Source organism: Silurus aristotelis (genome assembly GCF_946808225.1).
Source record: "Silurus aristotelis genome assembly, chromosome: 3".
NCBI classification, from domain to species: Eukaryota; Metazoa; Chordata; class Actinopteri; order Siluriformes; family Siluridae; genus Silurus; species Silurus aristotelis.
In genome coordinates, this window is record NC_139576.1 from 23,932,383 (window position 1) to 23,946,339 (window position 13,957).

Below are 13,957 nucleotides of genomic sequence, written 5' to 3' on the forward strand. Positions count from 1 at the left end.
AGCTGCCCAATGTTGTGATGAGCTTAAATGGGCCAAATCCTCACAACAATGGCCTGAGAATGGACTGTCTATTTGTACATTATGATAAGACGCAGATAAAAGAGCGTGCGGGAGACGGAGACACTGGAGGAGAGAGGGAGGATATTAACAGGAGAATCGGGCCAATTGTACTAGTGAGGGTTTTCATTCTGTATAGACATTTCCTTACTGTGAAAAGGAGTTGTCAATCAGCTCGGTGTCGTTAATCTTGATGATGCAGTCTTCGTCCTGGAAGATGCCTTCTCTTTTGGAGCGGCTGTTCTCCTCCACGCTCCGGATCTGCAGGCCCAGAGCTCTGCAACACACCCAGCACAATCGTCATTGTACACGAGTAACCTCTGGACCTGGGAAGCAGTGTGCAGCGACTCAAATGTCTCGAAAGGGGAAACGAGTCTTTTCTACATCTCGTGCCAACGCACATAAAAATGATACAGTTCGGAGGTTTGCGAGTGTCATTCTAACCAGACTTGCGCACGAAAACATGACCCTGCGCTGCCCTCGCATGCACTTCTACAACAAAAGAGACCAGCTCTCGACAATGGCAGATGGAGAGGAAAACACTCATAATAGCTCCCTGTGTCTAAACTAAAAAATGTTTCCAACAAACAACACCGTGATGCCACTAGAGAGGTGATAACTCAACAGGGAGTGTGTGTTCATGTCTGCATACTGGGAGAGGAACAAAGTCTGTGATGAGGGTGTGATAAATAAAAGAGGGGAAAAGCAAGAAATCGGAAAAAAACATTAGGGCTGTTGAATTGCGTTTCATTGTAATTACTTTTTAATTTAATTTCGGAAAATGTTTCGAATATTAATTGTTTTGGCTGTTACACGCCATCGGCGAAAGTGCTACAGTGCGCACAGAAGGTAAAAACCGTGAGAGGAGGGAAAGAAAAAAAAAAAAAAAAAAAAAAACACAAGGGTGCAATTTCATCGTTTTAAACTACTGCACTGTTGAATTCTCAAATCTCACTGAAGAGAAGGTATTCATTTCATTTTTAGAATCTGACAATAATTTAGCTGCCTGTACATTAACATACATCTCGTGCCATTATTCAAAGACGGAATGGCTTCTGTAGGGCAACAATAGAGAAGGACCACACTAACAGATTATATAAATGTGTGTAATTGTAAATGTGGTGAGGTTTTCTGTGAGGTGACTTTGATTTATTAGGTATCCAGAGGTACTGTAATGCGGCGGTCCCCGAACTTTTTTGCGTCAGATGATATTTTCATAATGAGTGAATAAAAACGTAACTGGTCAAACACGCAGCAAGTCACCAATCAGGGTCGAAACGTGCTCTGATTGCTGCTTGCTGGTATCTTCTTAACACGAACATTAAGTTCAGCATCAGTAAGCAGAACATTCAGAGAGGAATAAATGACGGAAGAAACTCCTGAATCGAACTTGCCACAACACCCGAGGCCTTATTTTATTTATTTATTTATTTATTTTTTGAGAAGTTTAAAAGAGGATTTTGGGCTCATGATCATTTTAATAGTCTTGTGAAAAAAAATACAATAAGAACATTATAGCCATAATAAATCATAGTAGTTTGGATACTTGAGTACATTTGAAGGCAAATACTTTGGTCCTTTTACTCAAGTACATGGTGTGTGTGCTTCGTCCACCCGTTACCATATTTAAATTAAACTATAGTCTATGTAAACCTATACATCTCACTTATACAAGGGTTCCACTGATGACACTTAAAGCCACTGCATCCTCTCAGTACACAATAGAAACACTGTTAAATTCGATGTCGAGCAAGAGCTTGGATTAATACCGTACTGTGTCTAATTTGTCGTTTGGGTAACCAGCCTTAACCTCTTAAATTAGTCTTCGCACAGGCGTCATGTTTTCATTTAAGCACTCAACACGCAGCAAACTACTAAAGGACTTCCTGTTCTCTTTATTTGTGTACCGCATACATAACAATGGCCTTTTAACAGTAGATATCACAACGGCAATAGCCGTACCCTCGCCCATTCAAGCAAGTATCCAATCAGCCAATCAGGCAGCAGATGCTCAAGGCAGAAAACCATGCAGACAAACGTCAAGAGCTTCAGTTAATGTTCACATTAAACACCAGAATGAAGAAAAACGTGATTTGTGTGGCTTTTACTGGGATGTGGTTGTTGGTACCAGATGGGCTGATTTGAATATTCCAGCAACGGCTGTTCTCCTGAGACCTACATGCACAACAGACTGTAGTTTTTACTACAAAAACTAAACATATCTAGTGTGTGTCAGTTCTGTGTGTACAAGCACCTTTGTTGATGAGAGAGGAGAAGAAGACAGATATAAATGACCAGATTGTAGATTTCCTGTCAGGACAAACCAATCACTCAACTCCCCACTCTTTTCAACCATGGCGAGCAGAAAAGCATTTAGGAACAGATCAAACCTTAAGGCATATCGACTAAAACAGCAAAAGGAGTGATATTTTGAATGTTTCTTTTTGCCATGGTTGTGTTATATTATTATACTATATTGTTAGAAGTGTAAAATGTCTTCCACCATCTTAAAAGAGACGGTGTAATGCCAACCATTCAGACCTGGAAAATCTCCTGCTGCATAATCAATCAATCAATCAATCAATCAATCAATCATATATATATATATATATATATATATATATATATATATATATATATATATATATATATATATATATATATATATGACGTGCTGAATTAAATTTTTTCTGCAAACACAGTCAAAGCAGTTTCTTGTTTTGTGATTACTAATTGGTAAAACTTCGCAAAGTCAGCATTCTTTACAATAAGCAGAGAAACTTTGGAACAAATAACTCGGCACAAAGACAGATAAATGGTCTTGGTCTTGCAGCCCTTAAAGCAGCTGCCTGGGGGCCGTCAGCGTGGCGTCGGTGTGGTGTTCAGAGTTTTCAGTTTTGGGAAACACAGACTTTTCTAAAGGAACAGAGAAAATCCACATCGCATTGAGACACAGTAGAATCTCTGAGAGCGCGGTTATCTTAAACAGACATATCAGTCACATATCGGTAAGAATAGATACGTGCGCACATTAGCAAATAGACCCTCAGGGAAGCCGGAACAATCGAACACGGTGACTCGCCAAAAAATAAATAAAATCGTATACTGTAGAAAGTGAAATTTTCTTCACAAACATATCAGAGCCAGACGATCGGGAGGTGATAATGGTGTCCTAGAGCATATTAGAAAACAATAATGCTGCATTTAAGAGTTCAGGCTTTGGGATACACTAACACAATGTTGGTGTGGACGGTCGGTTCTGTGTCCAGCTCTGAAGCAAAGCCTGTTGATCTCTTCACCCCTATTAGATCATCTCTCTCCGGCCCCCAGACACATGGCATTAGGAAAAGATCTATTTACATTAGTGGTCTGCTCAATATTTGGTCATACTATTGACATCTTTTTTTTGAGCTGGAAGTGAACTTTGACCTGATGGGACGAGTTTGGTGGGCATGACTAAAGGAAACATATGGGCCCTCCAGGATGAGAAAAGATAGAGATCAACTGTGAGACGGAGAGCTAGAAAAACAGACAAAGTGAGGTAGAGAAATAAAGAATCCTGCAGGGACAAATATGTCTTTATAAAGAGCCCTGTTTTTTCCCCTCCTCTCATGTGACTTGCTGTGATGAATCAATTTCGGTGTGTGAATCCTCTCTGCGCGTGAGGGAAAAGCCCATCCTGCATGCCTGTTAGACAACACCATCACTGTGTCACATAGACATGCTGTAATTTATTATAGGCAACATTACACACACGAGTGCTCTTAAGGTTGCTTTCGATGTAAGCGCAGGAATTTCGCGAAGCTAACGTGAAGTTTTATGGCTGGTTTTCAAAGACGACGCAGAAGTCATGTGACTCCTGCTTTCACACACAACATAAACCTCTCACATATCGCCTTACACAGACACAGCTCATGCTGCCCCTCTCCTCCAGCACCTGCAAAGCTTTAACCCTCAACATCGTCCTGATTCTGTCCTTTGCCGTCTCTCCTTTTGCCATAAACCCAACCTGAGGGGCATGCTGGAACAGACAAACCTCCTCATTTTGGAATTCCTATTTGGAAATTCCTATTTCTCCTCAACGAGTTCAGCAAATGATATCAAGTCAACATGGCTGCTTATAGCATTAACAATAAACAAAGGAACACCTTTGAATGAGAAATAGTATTCGATGTGGATGAACAGAACAGAAAATATTTACTTGATAAATCTAGAATCTTGGCTAGAGCTCGTAATATAAATCAGAAACATAAATATACACACCTGTATAAATAAATATGGCACCAGCCTAATATTGTGTTGGTTCCTCTTTTGCTGCCAAAAAAGTCCTGACCTGTCGAGCATTACCAGCATTAAATTCGTCAGCAGTTTGAGCTACAGCAGCTCGTCTGTTGGATTGGACCACACGGGCCAGCCTTCGCTCCTCACGTGCTACAGTGAGCCTCGGCCACCCATGACCCTGTCACCGGTTCACCACTGTTCCTTCCTTGGACCACTTTTAATAGATACTGACTGCTGCAGTTTGGGAACAGGGGTCTAGCCATCCCAATGTCACCAGTCATTATATATATATATATATATATATATATATATATATATATATATATATATATATATATATATATATATATATATAAGATAAGATAAGATAAGATAAGATAAGATAAGATAAGATAAGATAAGATAAGATAAGATAAGATAAGATAAAGATAGATAAGATAGTAAGGAAAATAAGTATTTGAACACTCTGCTATTTTGCAAGTTCTCCCACTTAGAAATCATGGAGGGGTCTGAAATTGTCATCGTAGGTGCATGTCCACTGTGAAAAAAAAATCTAAAAAAAAATAAAAAAATCCAGAAATCACAATATATGATTTTTAAACTATTTATTTGTAGGATACAGCTGCAAATAAGTATTTGAACACCTGAGAAAGTCAATGTTAATATTTGGTACAGTAGCCTTTGTTTGCAATTACAGAGGTCAAACGTTTCCTGTAGTTTTTCACCAGGTTTGCACACACTGCAGGAGGGATTTTGGCCCACTCCTCCACACAGATCTTCTCTAGATCAGTCAGGTTTCTGGCCTGTCGCTGAGAAACACAGAGTTTGAGCTCCCTCCAAAGATTCTCTATTGGGTTTAGGTCTAGAGACTGGCTAGGCCACACCAGAACCTTGATATGCTTCTTACAGAGCCGCTCCTTGGTTATCCTGGCTGTGTGCTTCAGGTCATTGTCATGTTGGAAGACCCAGCCTCGACCCATCTTCAATGCTCTAACTGAGGGAAGGAGGTTGTTCCCCAAAATCTCGCAATACATGGCCCCGGTCATCCTCTCCTTAATACAGTGCAGTCGCCCTGTCCCATGTGCAGAAAAACACCCTCAAAGCATGATGCTACCACCCCCATGCTTCACAGTAGGGATGGTGTTCTTGGGATGGTACTCATCATTCTTCTTCCTCCAAACACATTTAGTGGAATTATGACCCAAAAGTTCTATTTTGGTCTCATCTGACCAGATGACTTTCTCCCATGACTCCTCTGGATCATCCAAATGGTCATTGGCAAACTTAAGACATGCCTGGACATGTGCTGGTTTAAACAGGGGAACCTTCCGTGCCATGCATGATTTCAAACCATGACGTCTTAGTGTATTACCAACAGTAACCTTGGAAACGGTGGTCCCAGCTCTTTTCAGGTCATTGACCAGCTCCTCCCGTGTAGTTCTGGGCTAATTTCTCACCTTCCTTAGGATCATTGAGACCCCACGAGGTGAGATCTTGCATGGAGCCCCAGTCCATGTAGTGGAGCTGGACATTTTAAAGGCAGACTAACAGGTCTTTGAGGGTCAGAATTCTAGCTGATAGACAGGTGTTCAAATACTTATTTGCAGCTGTATCATACAAATAAATAGTTTAAAAATCATATATTGTGATTTCTGGATTTTTTTATTAGATTATGTCTCTCACAGTGGACATGCACCTACGATGACAATTTCAGACCCCTCCATGATTTCTAAGTGGGAGAACTTGCAAAATAGCAGGGTGTTCAAACACTTATTTTCCTCACTGTATATGTATGTATGTATGTATGTATGTATGTATCACTCATTATAGTCAGCTGACGTAGCTATGTTTTTACCCCACTTTGCTGCTCATACACACTGCTCAAGAATCCAAGGTAACTCTAAAGCAGCACATGTTTTGCAGTTTGAAATTACGACATAAAACAACAACAGAAGAAATGAGAATAAAAATACAAAAACAAACAAAAAAAAAAAACAAGAAAGAAACACATACTAACCTTCCACTGAGAGACGAGCAGTAGGGCACCACGTGTATCCCAAGAGGCCCATGTTCTCCTGAAATCTCCACAGTCCTCGTTAGGCTGCACACACACACACACACACAGAGACAGAAACACACAAAGACATTACATTTCAATACACTTGAATCAAAGCAGAGCAAATAGCAGCTGCACACAGACTCGCTGTTCCTCAGTGGTATAAACACACACTCTGAGGCTCTGAGATCCACAGTCTTAAAACTCCAACTTTTTTCACCATATTTACCTTTCACCCTCACTTTCAGACTTTTTCTGCCCTCGCTGCCTTTTCCTGTGTCTGTGGTTACAGTACTTGGCATGGCCCGTGATTACCCAGCAGGAGAGGACAAATACAGGGCTTAAATGTAGATAAACGTGAACAGAGCAGCTTGGAGTACTAACAGCCCTGACCTTGAAAGACCACTCACACTTTTTCTCGAGCAAAACAACTGTGTGATGACAGACAGACACCATCATGACGGAGATATGCTCGGGTGTCTCGCAGACATGCCGTAAGCCCCCGTCTACACGCACACATCTTTTTCTTTTTTTTTTTTTTGTAAATGGACCATCATGTTTACAGTCTCAGTAAGTTCACTTGCTAAAATCATAAATTTTTTTCCCTACATTGTGAATATTATGAGCACTGTGTTACATTTCCTACAAAGAAAACATCAGATAATCTTTAAATACATCAAAAAATATCTACTCAATATACAATAGAAGAAGTGTTAGCATGCCCCTCTGCTTTGGCATACTCTTCCGTTACAAAAATTAGGCAACAATTCAGTGAATACAATTCGATACAGAATTGTCTTAGTTTCAGTTAAAGCCTGCATAAAGTTTGTTTTTTATTATTATTGTAATCACTATGGATTTTTTTTTTTGGTTTGTTTTACTATGTAATCAAAATCATGTAACTTCAAATAACAGTTTTTATATGCAGGACATATTTAAACTCAAAGTCTGTTCGGATTAGTTTTGGTTTTCTTCCTGAGGCTGTTTCGTCTAACGCTGCGAAAGGGACGCCAAGCGCAAGCAATCATTTGCCTGCCGTGTGTTGTTAATGAGTTTATCAGGCTGACCACACACACACACACACACAAACACCCTCTAACGTCATTAATCCTGCTCTGACCTTCCTCCTCGCCTCTCTCATCCTTTTCCTTCTCCTTTCGGCAATCAGCACCAGCCCTCTAATTACTTAAATTCTATATTTTGAGAGTGTGCGGCACAGGTGTGTGTGTGTGTGTGTGTGTGTGTGTAACTGTGTAAGGTTGTGTGTGGACGAGGAAATAAAGAGAATGAGTTGTAGGTGTTAAGTTGCATCATGTAACTGCCAATTTAAGTAAAAATGATTTTCAGTGCAGCTCAAAACCTACCGGTCGCTTTAAAGTTTGCACGATACACAGCCAGAGCGAGGAGTTTGTTTCTATGGTAACACCTGACAGCCACAATAAACAGCAAGATTTTGCAAGATATGACATCCAAGAACAATACTGCACACTAGATGAATTCCCAAATGTCGAGTTGGATTAATCTGATCAGGCTGAGGCCAAGCTGCAAAATATCTGATCTGTATTTCAGGATTCTGGATTGCAGTTTCACATATAAAACTGGCTCATTTACATACGCAAGCAAACTAGAGGAGTAAGTCTGTAATTCTCAATAGAAGTCAGTCAGTCATTATGTCTGCCAGTAGGTAAGTCAGTCAACATGCAAGTAAATCAGTAGCTATGTCAGTTGTAAAGCAGACTTTTACATCTCAAGGCAAATGGATCAGTAAGTCAATCAATATATCTGCAATAAAAGACCATTATAAGTCCATAAATCTGCAAGAAAGTCAGTAAATAAGTCCTTTAAAAAGCATGAAAGTATGAAGGCCAGTTACAGTGAGCAACAGTAAGTCAGAAGGACAGTAAATAATACAGTTAATCTGTCAATTCATAAGAAAGTTCTTGAAAGTTCTGAAGTCTAGGCCTGCATGTGCATGTTTTTCTCATGTGCATGCTCTGTTCTTTTAGCCACAATGAAAAGGAGAAAACACTCCTCTTAATGAATACATGAAAGTGTGGCCTATAAACACAGTGATACTCGAAACCTATAACTCCAATTTCGATCGCATTGTTGAAGATCAGGTCACGTCGTACCTTCAGACTGCGTTTCTTCAAAGGAATGTCCACTAACAGCTGCATTAAAGAAATGAAGTAAATAACAGCCAGCATAAAATGGTGCAGGGCAAAGCAGTGCATTTCAGTGTGGACAAGCAATTATTGGAAAACATTAGATAACACCAGTGTAGGACATACTGCAAGTGTTGGCAAAGCCGAAGTCAGTAAATAGTAAAAATAATAATACTAATAATAATAATAAACAAAAAAAAACAAAAACACAAAACAAAAACAGGCCTTGGGCCAATTATATGCAGTGAGTGTGCGCGTGTGTGTGTGCACGTGTGTGTGTGTGTGTGTAACCAAAAATGATAAAACTTAAAAAGATCCAATAAGCACCAAAGTTTCATCAACTCACAGAAACTTTACATTAATTAAAGCCAAATAAAAACACAGCAGAAAGAAGCTGCTTAAGGAGGAGCGAAATTAATTATGGAGGCTTGATGAAAATCACATGCAATAAATGAGGGGAAAAAATAGCACACATACATACAAACACAAAACAACCACTACACACTCTCTTTTATCCCCCCCTCTTCAACTCCGTCTCTCCTCTATCCCACATATCCTAATTGCCCCAATTCGCTCCCTCTCCCTTGCTTTCTGTCTCCACTTAGACTGTCGATGTTAATGAAGAAAGAAATGAGCTACAGGGGCAGAGCTGCCACAATGATTTAGAAACGGGGCAGGGTGAATGAAAGGCTGATGGTGAGAAAGAAATGGAGGGGGCCTAGAGCAGGACAGCGGGGTGGGAAAAACGCTGGCACAGGTGTCCCCTTTATTTACCTGCTCTTTCGTTCATAAAACATGGAATTGGGGTGTGTGTGTGGGGGGGGGGGGTCGCTGGAATGAAAGACACGCTAAAATAAAAGAGTTTCTCAATCTTGTCATCGCCTTCAAAGTGGCAGGTCCTCTCAGGTTTGCTCATGAGAGACAAATTAAGACAACAAAGCATGAAAGATGTTATTTGAGTTAACAGGATGAATATGTCGGCTCTTCAGGAGAAATGGAGTAGAATTCGATGCCACTTCTTGTCTGAATAGAAAGCTATTTGAATACAGTTGTGATTCCGGCTTTCATGTGCAAGGACGGTGAGAAATGAAGGATACATGTGGAGAAGGTTGATGCGTATTTGTGTGTGTGTGTGTGTGTGTGTGTGTGTGTGTGTGTGTGTGTGTGTGTATGCATGTAAGTAAGCAAACCTGTAGTAGTAACTGAGACTTTCCTCAACAAAACATAACTTATTCACAGAGAAAACCTCGGGGTCACTCATGAAGAACGAACACACACACACACACACACACACACTTACACAATGCATTTCACTGTTCGATTACTGATCCCACCTGCCCTTTTAAAAAATTCCTAAGACAAATCCATATTTATACCTTTAAGCTACTTCCACATTACAGAGCTGAAGTAAATCAGATTCTGTTTTTTTTTTTCTTCCCTTCCCTTCCAGGGCTGTGTGGACACGAACACGCTTTTTTTTGTATGTGGACTTATTTCACATACATGTCCGAGATGTGTCCATGCAACAGGAATGAAAACTGCTCAGATTGTGGATTTTCCCCCAAATGTGTACGCACCTGCTGTATCACTGTGTTTGTCTACATTCGGTTTTGACGATGCGGCAAAAAAATTATGGATAACAACAGATAACTGGAAAGAGCCTAAAAGCAAGAAGAGAAAAACGCTGTGGCATTCCTTATATATAGATATGCTTTTTAACCTACCGTAATTTCCGGACTATAAAGCGCACCCATATATAAGCCGCACCCACCGAATTGTACAAAGATTTTTATTTTGAACATAAATACGCCGCACCTGTCTATAAGCCGCAGGTGTCTACAGTGAAACTAATGAACTTTACACAGGCTTTAACGAAAGACAGTGTCTGTTACACAACTTGTATCTAAATAGTAGCCTACCAAGAAAGTCATTGTTCACTGTCTTCCTCCTTCCTTTTACAACAATTTCTCTTTTGTCATCGTTGTGCGTTTAAAAATCACCATTGGTGAAGCTTTTCTCCCGATGCCGTGCAGCTCAGAACACAGGTGAAGTGCGTTTTTTCATGCCCGGTTGTTTTCAGCGTGACGAATGATTCGTATTTCCTGTAGACGGTCCGAGTGAGCGGCAGGTCAAACGTCAGAGGAACATCATCCATATTTATGATGTGGTGCGGCGCGATTCAGTGGGAGCGCATCTGATTTAATATAAAGCGTTTCATTGGTTCACCAGAACCCGTTCCGCAATTTCATTGGTATAATGTTATGGGGCTCAGTTTTTTGGCTAGAAGTTTGTGAAACCGGGAAAAACCCAGGAAAAATCCATAAATTAGCTGCTTCGTTGTTTAATCCGCAGGGTTCAAAGCGTGGGGAAAAAGTAGCGGCTTATAGTCCGGAAAATACGGTAATTAAGCAGGCTACCGGGTGAGCAGTACTTGGGAGCTTTTACTTGGCCGTTGAAATACATCGTCTCTTTGTACCTGCCTGGAAGTAACGTTTCATGTATTAATTTCCACCCTTCAATGTTTCATCTTGAATTTCCTTCTGCTGGGCATTACAGGGCACTGTTATGTAGCGAATACATATAAAGTGGGTAGGAATCCATTCAAATAAAGTTGGCAGACTGTTCAATAGCCCTAGAGTGGTCAGAAAAATGTCAAATCCAGCTAGTGATCGGGTAACGCATCTGGATTCTACTCTGCTTTACATCACAAATGTCCACTTTCTGTTCTTTATATTATACAAATGCATGGTAGGTCGCTGATGTTCAGTCTTTTGCACTATATCATTAAACCCTCGTCAATAATTGAACAAATGACCATACTAAACCTTCTAATTAAGTCAAATTCAAATAATATTTTGAAAGAAAAAGGCGAGCCCTAATGCACGCTCATACTTAATGCACTCTACTGATGTACTCTGCGGCTCCTGCGGCGATCGACCCACATTATACGTATTTACTATTGAATCCCAAAGCACAAAAGCCTGCGAGAAAAAAATAACAGAAGGACCTTCGTGTCGAGTTTGTTGTGTGTGTGTGTTATCACGATGTCAGAACATTGACTGCGAAAACTGATTCCAAAGCAATAACTAGTGCCATGTGTTTACCAAAAGAGTCCTGCATTATTTCTGTGATTTGATTTGTCAGATGCCTTATAATGCACCATGTGGTGACTCATTGCTCTGCCATTTCAATTCAAATGTCTGCAATATCTGGGAAAGATTGTAGCCCTTCAGAAGAAAGAAAATTCTCAACATATTACTGACAGACAAACAGGGAGTGGAACATGTTATTGACATAAAATTTCCCTTTGAAATCAACCTTGTGTGTTATGAATATTATTATTACAGCAAGTGATGAATACGAGATGGACTGAAATCTGAGTCTCACAGATTGTATATATGAATACAGAGTTGAATAAAGGAACCCCAGTAAAGACTAAGTCCTGCTGTTGCTTTACTCCACACTCTGGTGATTACACTGGGCCTGATCGACTCTGCTGCACTGATCCTGTAACAGGCCGTGATGGTGTCTTTGCTCTGAGCCGTGCTGTCGCTCACAGTGCCCAAAACACACAGTCGATCCCGCTGTCCATCACCGCAGCCTGATCGATGCACCTGGACAAAAACGCTGTCACAATACGACTTTAATCCACTGTAATTCTGGGCTGAGATTAAAAGCCGACCGTCTCATAGCTTCTATTACTTTTGTCCTAGAACAGGTCAGGATTAATCGATTTTGAGAGCGCTTTCCTACCTCCATTACTAAATCTTACGTATCAGAAAAAAAAGCAAATCTTACGTATTCACTGTTAATCTAAAACAAAATGAAAGGGACGCAGACGGCACGTCTGAAACGTATCTGTCGGATTGGATCAAACCTCAGCAGACGAGGGAGCTTTCAGAGCCGAAGGCGGGAAGAGCTGGAAGAGGTAAGAGCTTAATTCACTGATAAAGAGGATGCTTATCTCTCTGCGTATATATATATATATATGTATGTGTGTGTGTGTGTGTGTGTGTGTGTGTGTGTGTGTGTGTGTGTGTGTGTGTGTGTGTGTGTGTGTGTGTGGCAGAGAGGGTGTTAAAAGGGGATGAAGAACTGAGTGGCAATGAAAGAGGCTTCAGAGCTTTGACAGCAGCCTGTCAGAGGCACAATAGAGCAGCAGATAAGGGAGCTGAGCTGAACCCAAGAGAGAAGGAAAGAAACTAGAAGAAAGCAAAGAAAGAAAGAGAAGAGAAGAGACGAGACGCGATGAGCAGAGGAGAGAAAAGTAAAGAAAAATTTTAAGAAGACATTATGCAACAGATTTTAACTAAATATCAAAAACGATACAAAAATAAATAAATAATAATAAAACAAACAAAACAAAAAAAGCAAAAAGCAAATAAAACACAATGAGAAATAAAGGGGGGAAAGAGTGAGGTCCGGTTTATAGCTGTGTGTGTTATAACTGTGACGGGTCGCAAGTTGTCCGTGTTCATACATACGCGTGCGTACACGTGACTTGTACCAGTTACGGCATTTGATTCGCAGACGGTTTAAAGAGATCATAAAAACTTAAACGGAACTTAGACAAAAGAATAGATACACACAGTCTTTGCTCTACGCTGAGACATAGATCCTTTCTGCTTTCGGGACACAGATACACAAACGCGCTTGAACACAATACAACAAACCAGCAAGCAAAGAGAGGAGCAGAGTCCCAGACAGATACACAGAGAGGTGTGAGGAGAGCTGTAGAGACGGAAAAGAAAGGCAGACACAGGAAGGAAACCAGATAGAGAGCGATGACAGACTGACAAGAAAGATCACACAGGCATGGACTTATGCAAACAATACTGCATCACTGTCTCTACCTTACACACCCACACACACACACATTTCGGTTACGATTCCTGTGAGAAGCAAGTAATGTAATTTACCCATAATGCATTCTCTCTCGGCACTTCATGGCATAGTTTCCGCAGTAGCTTTTTTTTTTTTTTTTTTTTTTTTAAAAACAAGTGAAGAGCAGTGGAGCGATTTGACTTTACACGTTTCTATAGGCTCGCCATTAGCGAGCGGTGGGTCACACTTATGGCTTTCAATTTCTGTATTTCCCATAATTCATTTCCCCGCATCTCAATTTCAAGGGTCGTTTGCCAGCAGTGGGGGAGTGGAAGGCATTCCCGAGGCGGGTGTGCGTCAGAACTACAGTGTTGAAGCACGCTGAGAGGTGCTGGAGGTGGTCCAGAGATGTGTTCAAGAGCCAGGTTCACGACTCTGTCAGCCCTCCGTAGCAGCCCTCAGAGCCACACATTTTATTCTATTTCCCCCATGTTCTAGGGAAAGACATCGCAGGGGGGCTGCACGCTGACGCGCATAGTCGCTCGCCATTTGTTCTACGTTAATGACGCACAGT

At 40.8% G+C, this 13,957-nt stretch overlaps 1 protein-coding gene across 4 annotated transcripts in view; it reads right to left on the bottom strand.

Annotated features, from left to right (window-relative positions):
- The window catches only part of pard3bb (par-3 family cell polarity regulator beta b), a 259,615-nt gene that overhangs the window by 148,699 nt on the left and 96,959 nt on the right, over positions 1-13,957 (bottom strand). For all 4 annotated transcript variants that reach the window (XM_083537986.1, XM_083537987.1, XM_083537984.1 and 1 more), the window contains exons 7-8: positions 6,356-6,439; positions 209-334 (exon numbers count right to left, since the gene is read on the bottom strand). In XM_083537986.1, the coding sequence (XP_083394112.1) occupies positions 209-334; positions 6,356-6,439 (210 nt within the window). The remainder of the gene's footprint in view (positions 1-208; positions 335-6,355; positions 6,440-13,957) is intronic.